An 18789-nucleotide genomic window follows, 5' to 3' on the forward strand; every position below is an offset into this window, starting at 1 on the left:
CACACACACGCACACACACACACACGGTAGGTGGTCTTGAATTACTATCTCCTTGTTGTCCTGAGGCGAAATCCTTTTGATCTGTTGGATGAAAACAACTCTAGATGCAGTACTGCATATTTGCGTGGGTGTGTGTCCTAGTCGCATACTATCTGGTGCTAGTCATCATGTAATACTCTCCTTGCCATGAAACTCTTTAAAGAGCATATTGCAGGTTGATTTTTAAAATTAATTTAATTTTGATCTGATGATTAGGCCAATAGGGCAGTGGCTAGTTTTCAGTGCAAAACTAGAATGGAGAAGTAAGACGCCTCCTTCCCTCCACTAGTCTGGGGGTCCACCTTGGGCACGGGGTAGCACCCTCCTAGCCCCCCTACCTGGAGTTACAGGAAAAAACCCTGATGACAGAACACCAAAGAGGAAGAGAGACCCGGCCCGGAGGAAGCCCGGGGCCCTCGTCTGGAGCTAGGCCCAGACGGAGGGCGCGCCTGCGAGCGCCTGGTGGCCGGGCTTACCACGGAGCCCGGCCGGGCCCAGCCTGAATAAGCAACGTGGCAACACCATCTCATCCTCCATCGTCTCGTGGACCCACCACCCGTGGGAATTGTCGGGGTCGGGTGCGCTGCCAAGTAGCGAGCTGAGCGCCTCTGTGCTGGAGTTCACCCCAGTGGACGAGAGGGTCGTCTCCCTGCGCCTTAGGACTGTGGGGGAGGACTGTGGTTTGTGCTTACTGTATGCACCGAACAGCAGTTCAGAGTACCCGGCCTTCCTGCAGACCCTAAGTGGAGTCCTATTTGGGGCTCCTGCAGGGGACTCCACTGTCCTATTGGGGGACATCAATGCACACGTGGGCAATGATGGAGAAACTTGGAGGGGTGTGATTGGGAGGCATGGCCACCACGATCTGAACCCGAGTGGTGTTTTGTTGTTGGACTTCTGTGCTAGTCACGGTTTGTCCATAACAAACACCATGTTCGAATACAAGGATGCCCACAAGTACACCTGGCATCAGAACACCTTAGGCCGAAGGTCGATGATAGATTTCGTTATCGTATCATCTGATCTGAGGCCATGTGTTTTGGACACTCGGGTAAAGAGAGGGGCAGAGCTGTCCACTGATCACCATCTGGTGGTGAGCTGGTTTCGATGGCGGGGGAAGCTTCTGGAAAGACCTGGAAAACCCAAGCATGTAGTGAGGGAGAACTGGGAACATCTGGAGGAAGAGCCTGTCCGGAGAGATTTCAATTGCCACCTCCGGTGGAGCTTCTCAGGCATCCCAGTGGAGGTTGGGGACATCGAGCATGAGTGGTCGGTGTTCAAAGCCTCCATTGTTGAATCTGCGGCTGGGAGCTGTAGCCTGAGGGCCATAGGTACCTCAAGGGGTGGTAACCCTTGGACACCGTGGTCGACAGCGGTGGTCGGGGAAGCCGTCCGACTGAAGAAGGAGGGCTTCCGGGATATGTTAGCCCGGGAGACCCTAGAAGCAGTTGCAGGGTATCGACTGGCCCGGAGGGCTGCGGCTTCAGCCGTGACCAAGGCAAAGCAGTGGGTGTGGGAGGAGTTCGGAGAAGCCATGGAGAAGGACTTTCGGTCGGCACCAAAGTGTTTCTGGAAGACCATCAGACACCTCAGGTAGGGAAAGCGGGGAACCATCCAAGCTGTATACAGCAAGGAAGGGACACTGCTGACCTCAACTGAGGAGGTTGTTGAGCGTTGGAAGGAGCACTTTGAGGAACTCCTGAACCCGACTAATCCACCCTCTACGATCGAGGCAAAGCCGGTCATCGTCAATTTCCCTGGAAGAGGTCACTGAGGTAGTCAAACAACTCCACAGTGGCAAAGCTGATGAGATCCGTCCAGAAATGCTGAAGGCGCTGGGTGTTGAGGGGCTGTCTTGGTTGACACGCCTCTTTAACATTGCGTGGACGTCCGGGTCAGTGCCAAAGGAGTGGCAGACTGGGGTGGTGGTCCCAATATTCAAAAAAGGGGACCAGAGGGTGTGTGCCAATTATAGAGGCATCACATTACTCAGCCTCCCAGGGAGCCTCCCAAGTGTACTCCAAGGTGCTGGAAAGGAGGGTCCAGCCGATAGTCGAACCTCAGATCGAAGAGGAACAATGCGGATTTCGTCCTGGTCGTGGAACCACCGACCAGGTCTTCACTCTCGCAAGGATCTTGGAGGGGGCTTGGGAGTTTGTCCAACCTGTCTACATGTGTTTTGTGGACTTGGAGAAGGCTTACCACCGGGTACCTCGAGAGGTCTTGTGGAGGGTTATGCAGGAGTATGGGGTGAGGGGGTCCCTACTTAGGGTCATCCAATCCCTGTACACCCAGAGCGAGAGCTGTGTCCGGGTCCTCGGCAGTAAGTCGTCTTCCTTTCTGGTGGGGGTTGGCCTCCGCCAGGGCTGCGCTTTGTCACCAATCCTTTTTGTGATTTTCATGGACAGGATATCGAGGCGTAGCCGTGGGGAGGTGGGTTTGCAGTTCGGTGAGCTGGGGATCGCGTCGCTGCTATTTGCAGATGATGTGGTCCTAATGGCATCATCTGCCTGCGACCTCCAGCACTCTCTGGATAGGTTCGCAACTGAGTGTGAAGCGGCTGGGATGAGAATCAGCACTTCTAAGTCTGAGGCCATGGTTCTCAGCAGGAAATCGGTGGTCTGTCCGCTCCGTGTAGGAAATGAGTCCTTACACCTCTGAAACTCCTGTTTGATAGTTATAATGTGAACACAGCGTTAGATATCGCTAGATAATCCAAAACTAGCCATTGTTTTGATGTTGTTCTACTGTTGTTGAACTCCAGACTCCCCTCTGCTACGTCACTTCTGGATTGGTGATTTTTTTAGATGCGGAAGTAACAAAAACAGCTCTTGAAGTCACTGTAGTGTATATTTTATATAATTTTTATGAAAATTTGATTCCTACATAATGTTCCTACACATTGACTCACTGGGGTCTCCAACCTGCAATATGCGCTTTAAAGCCAACAAAGACCGGGAGTATTACCATACAGCAATAAGTAGAGAACAATTCTCTGGAATTACTCAGTTAATCAATTTGCAGTGGTTATAACACACACACACACACACACACACACCCTCCCTCCCACTCTCTAGCTATTCCCTTGCAGTTACACAGGCTAATCAATAACCAGCAATGGAATGTTGTTCATGAATAACTTACCACCACGCCCCCCCCCAGCTCTCCTGGCTGCCAGTGGCGGGGATGATGACATGTTATGAGAGCTAATGACAGGCTCATGAGGCCAGAGGATGGATGGGCTGTAGGAGCTCATAACATTGCTGCTAGCAGCTTGCACCCAACATGACTATTACACTCTGAGGAGAGGGAGGAAGGAAGGAGAGAGGGAGAGGGAGAGAGGAGGAGGGAGAGATGGAGAGGGAGGGCAGAGGGAGAGAGGGGTGGGAGGAGGAGGGAGAGATGGAGAGGGAAGGCACAGGGAGAGAGGGGTGGGAGGAGGAGGGAGAGATGGAGAGGGAAGGCAGAGGGAGAGAGTTGTGGGAGGAGGAGGGAGAGATGGAGAGGGAAGGCACAGGGAGAGAGGGGTGGGAGGAGGAGGGAGAGATGGAGAGGGAAGGCAGAGGGAGAGAGGGGTGAGAGGAGGAGGGAGAGAGGGAGGGCAGAGGGAGAGAGGGGTGGGAGGAGGAGGGAGAGAGGGAGAGGGAAGGCAGAGGGAGAGAGGGTGGGAGGAGGAGGGAGAGATGGAGAGGGAAGGCAGAGGGAGAGAGGGGTGGGAGGAGGATGGAGAGAGGGAGGGCAGAGGGAGAGAGGGGTGGGAGGAGGAGGGAGAGAGGGAGGGCAGAGGGAGAGAGGGGTGAGAGGAGGAGGGAGAGATGGAGAGTGAAAGAGGGAAAGCATTCGGGGGGGATGGAAGTAGGGAGGGGGTAGAATTGTGTATTAGTTCCTGACCTTGAGACAGCATAAATAAATGAAAATGTCTATTGGTCACGGAAGAGGTGACAACACACACACACGTACACACGCACACACACACGCACTATTTGGCGTAATTCGTGCCAGCGCAACAAACACTCAGCGCCTAAGCCGTGTAACCTATGCCTGAATTGCATGTATAGAGGTACTGTACTTTGGCGAGCTGATAAACAGGCGTACATACAGGCACGCGTTAGAGAGGAGCGCATATTCTTCTTCTTCTTCGTGCAGGTTAGGTGTTGTGTTCTCCTCTCCTCCCCAGGCTCGGGCCGAGGGGCTGTCCTTTTTCCACCCTGCGCCTGGGTGAGTGGTCACCCGGGCTATATATCCAGGCACACCTCCAGGAGCCATGTCACCGTTTCGTCATCCAAAACCGTCAGGCCATGCATTCCATTGGGTGTCCGGTATGTCAGTTTGTTCCTCAGCGCCACACAGGATACCAACCCCATCTGTGCACAGGATACCAACCCCATCTGTGCACAGGATACCAACCCCATCTGGGCATCGATGAGCGGAAGCGTCCGTATCGCATGAAGGGTGACGTGTTAAACGTGCCAGTGCCACTTTGCACACATCGTGTAACACCTGCACGCTCGTGTTAATCAGTGGGCACTAAGCTGCGAGCAGAACTCATTTGTTCACAGTGAATAAAAAATATTAATATTTCTTTGCACTCAATCAAATTCAAGGACCCTCCTTGCATAACTTTTCCTAGATATGTGTCGTTATATCACTCTATATCGCTACATTTTCAAATTGCGTTCGACATGTTTTCATAAGCTCTTTTCTGTCAGCCGGTGTTGCAGGGGGGTCATTTTGTAGACAAAATGAACTGCTTATGTTACAATATTTCATAACCTCCCCCGAATATAGAGGTCTGTTTATTTGTGGTATATTCACACAAGTGTTGTTCTTTAAAACATGTGTGACCGAAATAAACTAGGCTACTCGTTCATTTGTTTAGTTAAAACGTTTAGGCATTTAGGTGTATGTTGCATAGTGGGATGGACTCTGCACAGGTCACACTATAATATAAGCAAACCATTCATAGCTTGTGCCTAGACGCACGCCTATTTCTTTTATCAAACTATAAGGTGTAGTGTAGGTGTCGGGTATTTGATACGTATATTAGCAGTGACATGTTCACAGCAGGGAATGCCTGCACACACCTGCACGTGTTAACTCTGCGGGCACTAGAAGCACCGAGTGGTGGTAATGTGAACACAGTGAATAAAAATGATAATAATTCTTTGTACTCAATCAAATTCCAGGACCTTCCTTCCTAGAAATGTGCGTTTTTATCTTCTGTTTATATTTCGGCCATGTTGTCAGGACTGCAATGCTCTTTTCTGTCAGCAGATGTCGGAGGCGGGTCATTTAGATTTATGTATGGGTTATAATTATGTACAAAATTATGACAATCACCTAAATAATAATTACAATAACAATAACTGAAGCACATTTATTGCTGTAGTTCTTGTTGCCAAAATGTTAGGCTTGTAAGGCTCCTCAGTGGTATCAATGGTGTCATTATTAGTGTAATCAACAGCAACACAACCATTTATCAACTGCCCAGAGACCCAATGCAAACATTCAAATGGCAATAGACATTTCAAAAAACAGACACTTAAATAATATTATTTTTTTTTTGTTCTTAAATCTCTTATCTACTGCTAGTTTTTTTTTCTTTCAAATTTATAAGATTGCTTGCTGTATGTTCTATATGTAGCCTATTCGTTTAAAGGGATAATACAGTGAAAATCTTACTTTCTGGTGTTTCGTATGATATTGGTAGATAGGGGCATTGTGTGAACACCATCAAACTATCAAATGTGTGTGTTCTTTAGTTTTGGAGAATGAGACGATTTAATTTTTCTCAGACGTCTGGAGGGAAATGGCGGTCAAGCAGTGGCTGGAGGAGATGCAGTAGAATAGGTCCTTTATAGGCACTACTTTGCTTCCAGAGGCTGTGATGAAGAAGCACCCTATCCTGCTCTCGTGATGCAGCTCGGGAGAGCAGTGAATTCAGATCTCAGAGCTACGTTATAAACATGGGAAGCGTAATTAGAATAGCAGTGAATTCAGAGATCTCAGAGCTACGTTGTAAACATGGGAAGCGTAATTAGAATAGCATAAACAAGCAGAAATGCAGAGTGAGACCAGATTTTGTATGACTACGAGATTTTATGGTTATGCCTTTTTCTATAGTCACATAATGTACATTCCCGACAGCTTGAAAATACATTTTCATAATACATTTATTGGCCTATTTGTATGTCAAATGCATTTCAGAATACATTTATTATTATTAAAATACATTATTTTCCGTATGGAATGAATTAATCTTTAGTGATCATCAATGATGTTTGACACTTGTCAAACTTGTCAATTTCAGCAGAGCCAGGTAAGTAGGTTATGCTTCTAGCATCTCTGCAAAGACCTCTACATCAAAGTTCTCAATGTTATGCTGGGAGCAGGACCAGTGTTTGAATTACGTGGGAGCCAATGGGAGCTCAGCTCCCATGAAGGAGGCATTAGCTCCCTTGAAAGCTATACAACTCTAGATCTGTGGGGGTCTCTAACAAAATATGTTATAAAACATTATTTGATCACAAATAATGTATCTTTCAATGTTATTAGGATTCTTTATGTTGAAATAAATTGTTTTAAATAAATATGTTTTCGAAAAGAACTAGGCACCATTACATGACATTTCCCCCTTCTTGTCATTTCCCCCTTCTGATACACAAGTGGAGACTCGCATAGCTGGGTGCTTGGCTGACATCTCGGAGTGGATGACGACACATCACCTCAAGCTCAACCTGGACAAGACTGAGCTGCTGTTCCTCCCGGGGAAGGGCTGCCCGCACCGGGACCTGGCCATCACCAATGAAGACACAGTGGTGACCCCGACTCGGACTGCGAGGAATCTGGGTGTGACACTGGATGACCAACTGTCGTTTTCCGCACATGTCACATCCGTCACACGTTCCTGCAGATTCATGCTCTACAACATCAAGAGGATTCGCCCTTTCCTCACTGATGAAACGGCGCAGGTACTCTTCCAGGCCCTGGTCATCTCGCGCCTGGACTACTGCAACTCCCTCCTCGCTGGGGCTCCGGCGTCAGCCATTAAACCTCTGGAACTTGTCCAGAAAGCTGCTGCTCGCCTGGTGTTCAACCACCCCAAGTTCTCCCACACAACTTCCCTCTTCCGTTCCCTACACTGGCTCCCTGTGGCGGCTCGCATCCAGTTTAAAACTCTGGCGCTAACCTACAGGGCAATGAAAGGAACAGCCCCCTCCTACCTCCAGGCCATGGTCAAACCCTACACCTCCTCCCGACCGCTACGCTCTGCTACCTCGGGGCGACTGGTTGCCCCGTCACTCCGTGGCCCCTGCGGTCGATCGACACGGTCACAGCTCTTCTCTGTCCTGGCCCCGCAGTGGTGGTATGAACTGCCCACTGATGTCAGGACAGCAGAGTCGCTGCCCATCTTTCGTCGCAGGCTCAAAACTCATCTCTTCAAGAAGTATTACAACAATCCTCCCACCTAAGCACTTTTAATAATATAATTTTATTGTATTGTATTGTATTGCACTTTAGATTGCTATTCTTGCACTTTGCCTTCAGCACTAGATTATGCTCTTAGTCACTTGTTTTAGAAAGAAGTTGCACTTGTGAGTTCTGGGAAGTAGTAGTACATTGGCTTTTCCTACGTTAAATGCAATTATTGTTAGCCGCTTTGGATAAAAGCGTCTGCTAAGTGACTGTAATGTAATGTAATGTACATCTGTCAATAGGACATTTGGCTGCACTTCACCACCAATACACTGTGGGGCGCTGTAGGATAGCCTAAAGCAACCTTGGTTTTGGGAAACTTGGTATGCTTGAAACGTTGACAAGGGCGTCAAGGTGCGGAGATGGAACATTATTAATGTTGCTGACTTTCGTTGTCTTTTATTATTGTCCTTGATTAGCTCTGCGTTGTGTTTTTCGTTTCCAATAAAAGACAGACTCCCAATCTCCAAATATACCACACAGTCCAGTGCCTCCTTTTCAGGTGTATTCTCTCCAACACGGGATTTGAGCCTCCAGCAAAAGCGGTTTATTACAGAAGGTTTGACATACAAAAGACGATGGCATGCCTAATGTACAGTTGACCTCTCTGTATGCTGTCTGGACCCAAATCAAAGTATTGGTCTCGTTGCAACGTTCTTATGTGGTTTGAGTGTCCCCCCCCTTCCTCGTCTCTTCTCCGATAAGACTGTCTCTGGTCTCTTCTGTGGCCTTGTTTTGTCCCATTAACCTACGCCGCCTCGGCGCCCAGGCCTTTATCTCTAACCACAACAATGGTGTTTTGCCCAGAGTGTACCAGCCATGGAATGTCTTTATCTCATAAGTCTATGGAAGAGGGACACCGTTTCTTACCGAAACCTCAAGCCGACAGCCATACAATAGGTCAATCATCATAATTAGGAAATAGCTAACAGGATCATATTAAAAGGCATTTCTCTGAAAATCAACCATATTCAACAATGTTGTCTTAATATTGTCTTAGCTAACGTAGTTACATCAGGTAATGTGCAATATTTTTCACCATGCCTCCTCCTCGGCCACCAAAAAGACAGCTCACTGCAAGCCTGCTGGACTTAGGTTTTAACAGCTCAAAAGCTAAAAAAGTTGCTGATTCAGAAAAAGTCAGCGACGTTAACATTAGCTTGGCTGCTGCTAGCAACACTAATGAGACGACTCGACCAGCACTAACGTTAACGAGGTAACTTAAGGCTTGATCAAGTTGTTTGCATTTTCTACAGAAAAGCATGGCTAGCTAACACTCTTTCAGATTAATTTTGAATTTCCTATTTAGTTAGCAGTGTTTAGTAGGCTAAATGAATTGAGCGCATGCGTGAGAGATTAGAACCAGCTACTTCTTGATTTAAAGGCATCTGACCTTACACACGCGTACGCCAACACGTCTGTTGCGCTCGCAAGGCACTGGCATTATTGACACCTCGCTATGCGATTTCTGCAAACCACACAAAGCATGTGCCTGTACGCTCGTCTATAATTTTACCAAACTGTCATGTGTAGTGTTGATGTCGCATATGTGAGGCGCATGTAACATGTAGTGTTGCCGTCACGCACACACAATACGTGTAAACGTGCACAGCGCCTACGTCACAGCTACGTTAAGCCTGCCTCTCCATGTTTGTGAATGGAAATTATACGCACGCGTTTAGAGGTTTGATGTCATCGCGTCAAGTAGGCGCCAGAGACGCGTTCAAGTATGGTTTGCTGGCACGAATCACACCCCATACACGCACACACATATACACACACACTCACACTTTTGGTGGGGTTAGGTGGGTTTGAATCTTTAATGCTCCTCTAGAGGGGAGAAGTCCAGCTTTATTTTTGGAATAACACACACACACACATGCGAACATACATACACCTCCAAAGGAATCTCAGCCATCCTCTCTCTGTCCTATTCCTCTGGTGGTCTGCTGTCGATACTATCTGATACCACACACTGGTGTCCCCTCACCCAGTCTTTGATCCCAGCCATCCAGGCGGAACCTGACCAATGACAGACATTTAAACAGCACTTAGGGGGGCGGAGCTGGGAAATGACAGGGTGTTGCAATGCCATCTCAAGGTCATGGTGTACTTGTATTTGTGTGTCTGTGAGAGAGAGAGAGAGAGTGTATGTGTGTGTGAATGTATGTATGTATAGGAATCCATATATACAATCAAAAACAAGAGGGAGAGAGACAGAGAGAGAGAGGAAGACAAAATATTTTGAAATGACAATGGATATTTACAGATGTTGTGATTGTGACTAATCATTTAATAGCAATGCTGTTGTGATATATATGCGTTGGCAGTATAAGGTGCATCTTATCATGCAAATGAAGCACTAATGGATAGAGAGACATTTGATACTCTTGAGGCATCCTCACAATAAACCAGGGGCAGACTTACACATTATGCAAAAGTAGGCAATTGCCTGGAGCCCCAACCTACAAAGGGCCCCATAAACACCATAAACGTATAGTTAAGAATTATTTTTTATTAACTTTTCAAAAATAATAATTTCTTTATAAAAATCCATACGCTAAATAGCGTCAGATTAATAATAATAATATAATAATTATAATTGTATTTATTCAGCACTTTCAATCAAAGTGCTTTACAGAGCAGCTAAAAAGGCAAGTGTAAACACTCAACATTAAAAACAACACAACACTCAATAACAACACAATATCAATAAAACAACACAACACACTCTAAGACACATATACAACAGAAAACAGGTGGGTCTTTAGCTTAGCCTTAAACACCTCCACTGAGCAAGCCTGTCTAATGTCAATTGGAAGACGGTTCCAGAGGGTCGGTGCGCGGAAAGAAAAAGCCCGCTCACCCACCGTCTTCTTTTTGACTTTGGGGACAGTGAGCAGACCAGTCCCCTGGGAGCGCAATGACCTTGAGGGGACATACAGTATGGGATCAAAAGGTCCTTCAGGTAGGATGGTGCAGTACCGTTCACAGCTTTGTAAGCTAGCAGCAACATCTTAAAGTCTGCTCTAACAGGAACCGGGAGTCAATGAAGGGCAGCAAGCACTGGTGAGATGTGAGCATATTTGGTTGACCCAGTCAGAATGCGAGCTGCAGCATTCTGGACCATTTGTAGACCATGGAAACTCTTCTTAGGCAACCCTGACAGAAGGGCGGTACAATAGTCCAAACGGGAGGTCACAAAAGAATGAATAAGCACTTCTGCATCTTCAGATGACAAGAGTGATCTAATCTTGGCGATTCTCCTGAGATGGAAGAAGGCAATTTTGGTCACTTCCTTGACATGAGAATCGAATACAAGAGTTTGATCAAAGATAACACCAAGATTTCTAACTTTGTCCTTGCACTGAATCACACAGTCATCTAAGGTCAGGACAGGTTGATCATTCAGATTATTCAGTCTTGCCGCATCGATAACCATCATCTCAGTTTTGGTTTCGTTTAACAGTAGGAAGTTAGCTGACAGCCAGTTCTTCACAGCAGCCAGGCAGGCCTTAAGCCTAGCTAAGTCTGAAACATTTCCTGATGCAATAGGCATATATAATTGTAGGTCATCGGCATAGCAATGATAAACAACCCCAAAAGAACGCAAGATCTGACCCAATGGTGCCAGGTACAGTGAAAACAACAGAGGGCCCAGCACAGACCCCTGTGGGACCCCATACTTGACTGGTCGAGATGCAGAAAACACATTGTTGTGTTGGACACATTGAGATCGAATAAGAGTTCAACCAGTGAAACACCTGACCTGAGATGCCATATAGGCTCCTAAGCCTATCCAGCAATATACAATGATCCACAGTATCAAAAGCAGCGCTTAGGTCCAGCAATAAAATAACAGATGTTGAGCCTGAGTCAGCAGCCAGTAACAGGTTGTTCACCACCTTTGTGAGTGCTGTTTCCGTAGAGTGGTTAGCCCTAAATGCAGATCGAAGTGGTAGTGGCATCCTGGAGGCATCCATTGTAGTGGCATCCAGGAGGATGAAACTTGCTGGCTACTGCCACAGACATCATGAACTCCCTGCCAGCAAGCTGGTGCTCTGGGAGCACCGACTAAGAGGACGTCCCACACCAACATACGTGGATGTACTGAGGAGAGACGCAGGAGTGGAGAGTTCTACGGAACTGGCTGGATGTATGGACGACCGAGAGGATTGGAGACTTTGCTGTCAAGCTCGTCTGAGGGCGACCTAATGAATTGGCTCAAAAGGATTATGTGAAGACAGGAATTCTAATAGCTGTTTTGAGACCACTTTTTCAAGACTTTTGACAAAAAGGCCAGATTTGAAACAGGTCTATAATTTGCCAATGCATTTGGATCCAGGCCTGGTTTCTTTAGCAAGGGTTTGACCACAGCAGTTTTAAAACAGGCTGGGAAAACTCAATTTGAGAGTGATGAATTCAGAATAGATAAAACATAGACTCCCAAGGTTTGCCATAGATCCTTAATAACCCAGGCTGGTAAGGGGTCCAAAGAGCATGTTGTAGATCTAGATGCCATAAAAACCTTAGTCAGATCATCTAATGAGGTGGACTCAAACTCAGAGAGGCCCTGTTGTGGATAAGAGGGGAAAGTGGCAACACAATCTGATTCCCCGATAGATGACTGTGGTATCCTGGCTCTAATAACCTCTACTCTATCCTCAAAATAGTCTGAAAAATCATGTGCGGACCTTTCAGTACAACCATTTAGCTGATGGCCTTCTAAAAAGACTATCACTAAACACTGGTTCTAAAAAGACTATCACTAAACACTGGTTCTAATAAGACTATCACTAAACACGGGTTCTAAAAAGACTATCACTAAACACTGGTTCTAAAAAGACTATCACTAAACACTGGTTCTAAAAAGACTATCACTAAACACTGGTTCCAACCAGATCTGCCACTGCACCTCTTCCGGCTGAGCTCTCTTAGAAGGGTTAGGGTTAGGGTTGTGAATCTGGAGCGTTCTACAGCTCGGTAGCTCGGGTCCACAAGGCACAGCCGCACACAGGGCAGGCATGGGTCACCCTGGCCGCAGGGCTGCGACACCTGCGGTGACTGGGAAGGTAGACACCATGGTACCTGTCGGACGCCCTCCGCCAATGATCCTGCTGCCGAGACCACACCCTTCAACATCTGGACTGAGTCCGTTGGCCCACTCCCTCTCACAGGGTTCCTAGTGAGTGTTCCTAGTGAGAGCCAAATAGACAACTTAGCTCGCCCAAACTGAAAATTCAGCAACGCACATTCTGTCCTCCCCCCATGCGACTATTTGGGACCCAAGATAAACAAATCAAATGAGAAGTTAATCCTCCGCCTTGTACTTACCAGCTGCAAGGGAACAAAGACAGGAGTGATGCGTTCACATTCAGAAAACAAACACACAACTGTCTCAGTCTCACCACAGTATGGGCGTCCCCCACAACCCTGGGTCAAGCCGGGACAAGAGGCAGTTGGATTGACAGAGAGAGAGAGAGAGACGGAGAGAGAGAGAAGAGAGATAAGAATATACTGTAGAGAGAAAAGGACAGACAGAGAGACAGACAGAGAGAGGAGCGAGAGACAGACAGAGAGAGGAGAGAGAGAGAGGAAGAGAGAGATGTTCAAAGAAGGAACAGAGGGATGTAAGAGAGAGACAAAACAGACGGCAGAGAAAGAGAGAGAGAAAGAGAGCATTAAGGCTGAATAGCACTGTGTGTGTACATCTGTCTGTCTGTGTGCGTCAGTGTGTGTGTGCATCTGTCTGTGTGTGTGCGTCAGTGTGTGTGTGCATCTGTCTGTGTGTGTGTGTGTGCGTAAATATGTGTGTGCGTGAACCTGTGTGTGTGTGTGTCTGTGTGTGCGTGAATCTGTGTGTGTGCGTAAATCTGCGTGTGTGTGCGTGAATCTGTGTGTGTTTGAGATGCTTTTCTCTCAGACTGCAGTGATCACTGCAGCAAGGAAACTGAGACTGACACTGAATACCAATGGCCCTATAGCTGGCTATACAATGCACACTCTGATACAACGAATACCACTGCACAAACACACACACAAACGCGTACACACACAGACACACACAAACAAACAATACACACATTTTATATGAATACCGTGTACTCTAATATCATTGACTTCATTAATTATCAGTCATCTAGACATGTGTATGATGCTACTGACTGGAGAAGGATGAGGACAATAGAGTAGATGGACAGTAGGATGGACAATATAGGTAGAAACAGATACAAAGTAGAAGGACAGTAGAATAGAGGTGGTAGAGCAGAGACAGAGTAGAAGGACAGTAGAATAGAGGTGGTAGAGCAGAGGCAGAGTAGAAGGACAGTAGAATAGAGGTGGTAGAACAGAAACAGAGTAGAAGGACAGTAGAATAGAGGTGGTAGAACAGAGACAGACTAGAAGGACAGTAGAATAGAGGTGGTAGAGCAGAGACAGAGTAGAAGGACAGTAAAATAGAGGTGGTAGAGCAGAGACAGAGTAGAAGGACAGTAGAATAGAGGTGGTGAAACAAAGAAAGAATGGAGGAGAGTAAAATGGGTTAGGGGAGTGAGGGGTTAGAGTGTTAAATGAAGCCAAACTGTCAGGTTTCTATTGCAGTACATCTGTGAGAACATGAAGGCCTCAGCACAGTGTTCATCCATCACCTGGTCTCACAGGAGGCCATGGATGGGAGCGTACTGGGTGCATAAAGCCCCATGATAGCTTTATGCTAAACATCACATTATCAGAGTGTGGTGTCATGGCCATTACTCATTTTCACACATATGGGAAGGGGTGTGTGTGTGTGTGTATGTGTAAAGTATGTGTGTGTGTGTGTGTGTGTGTGTGTGCATGTGTGTGTCATATTACCAGTGCTGGGACTGTAATTGGACTGTTTTGAGAGCGAGCTGAAGCGCTTCAATGTGGATGTGGCGGCACTCAGTGAAACCAGGCTCCTAGAGGAGGGCTCACTCAATGAAGAGAGGGCTACACTTTTGGAAAGGATATCGCCTGGGAGGACAACATGGGGTGGGTTTTACAATTAAGAACAGCCTCTTACCCAAGCTTACCGAAACACCAGTGGGCATTAGGGAAAGGCTCATGACTCTCCGCAAATGTCGACATCTGGCTGCTCCCTGCTGATAACGGCTCCCTTGCCCCTGTCAGATCTGCTGATGGAACAACCCTCATCCAGGATCAGGCTCTGGTAGTGGAGCGGTGGGATGGGCACTTCACCACCCTGCTCAACCAGGCCGCCCCAGTGGATCCATCTGTCCTCACAGAGCTTCCTGACCAGCCCACCTTGTCAGATCTAGACCTCCCACCAAAGGATAGAGGGACAGTCGACATGATCTTTGTCACACGCCACTTCAGGAGAAATGCAGGGAACAACACCAGGACTTGTTCATCGCCTTCGTAGATCTGGCATTTGACAGAGTGAGCAGGGATCTGTAGAGATATGGGTGTCCACCCAAATTCCTCCCCTTCCTTTCCATTCCAAAATGATGGCCCGGGTGGGAGTGGGGAGGCACAGCTCTGACCCGTTTGGAGTGCAGACTGGAGCAAGGCAAGGCTGTGTGCTACTGTAGCTCCAGTCCTCTTCAACATCTTCCTAGTTTGTGTTACAACACTGTTACGTGGGAGGATGGAGAAAAAGGCTGGAGTCACCATTGACTTCAGGCTTGACGGTAACCTGTTCAACATCAGGTTACAGTTAACCACCAAGCTAACCTCAGAGACCATCATTAAGCTACAGTATGCCGATGACTGTGCCTTGGTAGCCCACACAGCAGAGGCCCTGCAAAACATCTCATCGGCAGCTGTAAGCACATTCACCAGAATGGGGCTGACCATCAACACCCAGAAAACAGAAGTCATCTGCCAGATGAGAGCCAGCCTCCCACACCACACGGCAACCTTCAGAGCAGTAGGACAGTAACTACTCACTGGACAGTAACTGCTCACTGTTCCCAACTTCAAATACCTGGGCAGCATGATATCCAGCACCTGCACCATGGATGCTGAGCTCCAACACCGCCTCAAACAAGCATCAACATCATTTGGCCGTCTAAGGAGGAAGGTGTTTCAGAACAACAACCTCAAACTTCACACCAAAGTGCTTGTTTACCCTGCAGTGTGCATGTCAGCACTACTGTGTGAGGCATGGACCATCTATAGCCACCCCCTCAGAAGTCTGGAGACCTACCATGTCAGATGTTTTCAGAAGATCCTCAGCATCACATGAAAGGACAGAGTGCCACTCACAGAGGTGCTGGAACGGGCAGGCTGCTGCAGCATGGAGTCTGCCCTGAACCAACATCACCTCAGGTGGTTGGGACAATTCGCATGCCCAGCCACAGACTCCCGCGCAAAATTCTCTATGGGCAATTGCATCTTGGCGAACGCACTGCTGGAGGGCAGAAGAGGCGATATAAGGACCAAATAAAGACCACCCTGAAGAGATGTCAGATCAACCCCTCTTCCTGGGAGGAACGTGCTTCCTGCCACAGTGCTCTCGCTCCTCACAAGGAGTGGAAAATCTGGAACTGCAGCGTACACAACAACACAACAATAACAACGCACAGCAGAGCGGGCAAAGAGGCTGGCAGGCTGGAGGCTGCTCCACCCAGCAGCGCTGTCACAGGCCCGGTCTGCAGCTGCAACCATGGATCCAGGATTACACTCTTCAGCCACAAGAAGACTAAACAGGAGAAGATGGTCATCATCAGTTACAATGGACAACCGGCAAGGCAAGGTGTGTGTGTGTGTGTGTCTTCTGAGTGTGTGTATGTTTCAATGCTATGTATTCGAGATATAACCATTTATTGGCACAAACAGACCAGGAGCAGATGTTTAGACTAAAGCCACTGACAAAAAGGCCATGCACCTTCGGTGGGCAAAAGAACAACAGATCACAGAAACATGAGAACATCGGGGAGAGGCTGGGGTGGGGGAGTTTGGGGGTTGGAGGCTGGGGGGGGTGTAGTCTGGGGGGGTGGAGCCTGTTTTGGAGTGGATCCGTATCACGACCATTCACCTCCATTCATTTTCTGCACTAAGATTACACAAAAACTACCAGACCGATTTGCATGAAACTCGGTGGTGGAGAGGTGTAGCATGGGCCAACTTAGAACCCTTTAAAGTTTGGAGTGGATCCAAATTATGGGGCGGGTTCGCAAGCCGCCCAAACACGGTTGGCTATTCACCTCCATTCATTTTTTGGACCTTGAGGAGTGAAAAACTCCCCCCATTCATTGTCAATGGGGGGAATTGAAACGGCCAAATCTCGACATGGGAAGGTCACAGAGACACAGCGTTTGGACTGGCATCGCTCTCTTGACCTCAGGAATGTAGCAATACCAAACATGTCCTGCTCGCACGCACCTGCGTGCGCACAGAGCCACAAAATGCATTCCAGGGTGAAGGTCTGAGCTCTCCAATGCACCATTTGTAGTTTAGTGTAAAACTCTTTTTTCTTCTCTTCAGACCAGTTCCCTGCAGGTCTGTGGATGGCGGGCAGCATGAATATTTCACTAAACTGCATTCTCAGGTTATCAATAATAAAATGCTATATTCTTATAAATATTCCAAAAATAAAGCTGGACTTCTCCCCTCTAGAGGAGCATTAAAGATTCAAACCCACCTAACCCCACCAAAAGTGTGTGTGTGCGTGTGTGTGTGTGTGTGTGCCTGCGTGTGTCTGTAACACATCCTTAAGCTTCTGCGACAGCCTGGGCTGTATTCTTCCCAAAGTGTTTAAACCCAGAGAATCCCTCTGTCAGTCCACTGAAATGAGACACCCAGGGCTGATGCAACACGTCAGTAGTGTTACATTACAGAGTGGATGCACACACACACACACTCTCACAATTGCACACACACGCACACACACATGCGCACACACACACACACAGACATAAGTGCACACACTCACCGTGGTGAGATGTCGCAGCCCTGCTGCATGAAGGCCCCCAGGGAGAACCAGAGGGAGTTGAAGATGCCGAACTCGTTGGGGGGCTGGTCAGTGGGGCCGGGCTCGGTGGCGCCCTCCTCTGGCTCCTCCGCATGCCACTCATACGGGCTGAAACGGCTCACCTGGGCACAGACAGACAGACAGACAGAGAGGCATAACCGACGCGCCCGTAGAGCCATTTGGTGCTCACACACACACTCTTATGCACACATGCACACACACACGCAACCTCACACTCTCCACACAACACACGCACACTAGCACTCGCCACACACTGACCAGAAACAGCACTACGCTGACGCCGATGTAGGCAAAGACGATGCACATCCAGATCTCGTAGGCCAGCGGGTCCAGGAAGGAGAACACGCCGGGCTTGGACTTCTGGGGCTTTTTGATCATGATGGAGATACCCAGACTCATGAAGGGCTTGGAGAAGTCGATCACCTCCTCCCGCACCAGCGTGATGGTCAGGGGAGCTACCGCTATTTCTGCCTTCTACAGAGAGAGATAGGGGGGGGGGGGGCAGGAGAGGGAGGGAAGGAGGGAGGGATGAGATGAAGGGGGAGATTGAGGGAGGGAGGCGGAGGGAGGGACGGAGAGAGGAGAGAAGGGAGTTTACAAGAGAGAAAGAAAGAGGGAGGCAAGGAGAGAGGACAGGGAGAGAGGGAAAAGAAAGAGAGAGGGAGGGAGGGAAGCTTTAACGGCACAAATCGACATATCAATCAAACGTTACGTAGGAAATGAAACATTACGAGGCGGGAAGCCATTCCCCCCCCCGTTACAGTAAAACCTTTCTCAATGTCAGCCATTAGAGAGTGAACGTGTGTCAGATAGGTAGAGAGAGAGAGAGAGAGAGAGATTGAAAGAGAGAGACAGACAGAGAGACAGAGAGAGAGACGGAAGAAAGACGCAGTTGTTCACAAGCAGTGTTGGGCAAGTTATTTCAACTAAAGCTACTAATTACATTTGCTAAATTGTAATTAGATTACTTCACTGATTACTCTCGGTAAAGTAGTCAAATTAATAACTACTTTACTTTTGAGTTACTTTCTAAAACCAGATCATTCCTTACCCGAATCATAGAAGTGCTGATCTAGGATCAGTTTTGCATCTTGGATCATAATAGACACAAGAAAACCTGATCCTATACCAGCACTCTTGGCACGTCTCGACCCTGAGGACATAAACAGTCAGTTCAGCTGCGACTACAGAAAATGCATGCATATATCAACCAAATGAAAGAGAGCAGGCACATTCGCACGTACAGTTGGGGGCCTTTAGAAATTATCAATGCTGCGGCATTTAACCATTGCGGTATT

At 47.8% G+C, this 18789-nt stretch overlaps 1 protein-coding gene across 2 annotated transcripts in view; it reads right to left on the reverse strand.

The window, feature by feature from the left end:
• The window catches only part of gria4a (glutamate receptor, ionotropic, AMPA 4a), a gene marked incomplete at both ends in the record, with an annotated part of 217307 nt that overhangs the window by 49943 nt on the left and 148575 nt on the right, over positions 1–18789 (reverse strand). For both annotated transcript variants that reach the window (XM_084444275.1, XM_084444274.1), the window contains 2 exons: positions 17432–17592; positions 17750–17965. In XM_084444275.1, the coding sequence (XP_084300401.1) occupies positions 17432–17592; positions 17750–17965 (377 nt within the window). The remainder of the gene's footprint in view (positions 1–17431; positions 17593–17749; positions 17966–18789) is intronic.

This window comes from Borostomias antarcticus (genome assembly GCF_949987555.1).
Source record: "Borostomias antarcticus genome assembly, chromosome: 1".
Classification (NCBI taxonomy): domain Eukaryota; kingdom Metazoa; phylum Chordata; class Actinopteri; order Stomiiformes; family Stomiidae; genus Borostomias; species Borostomias antarcticus.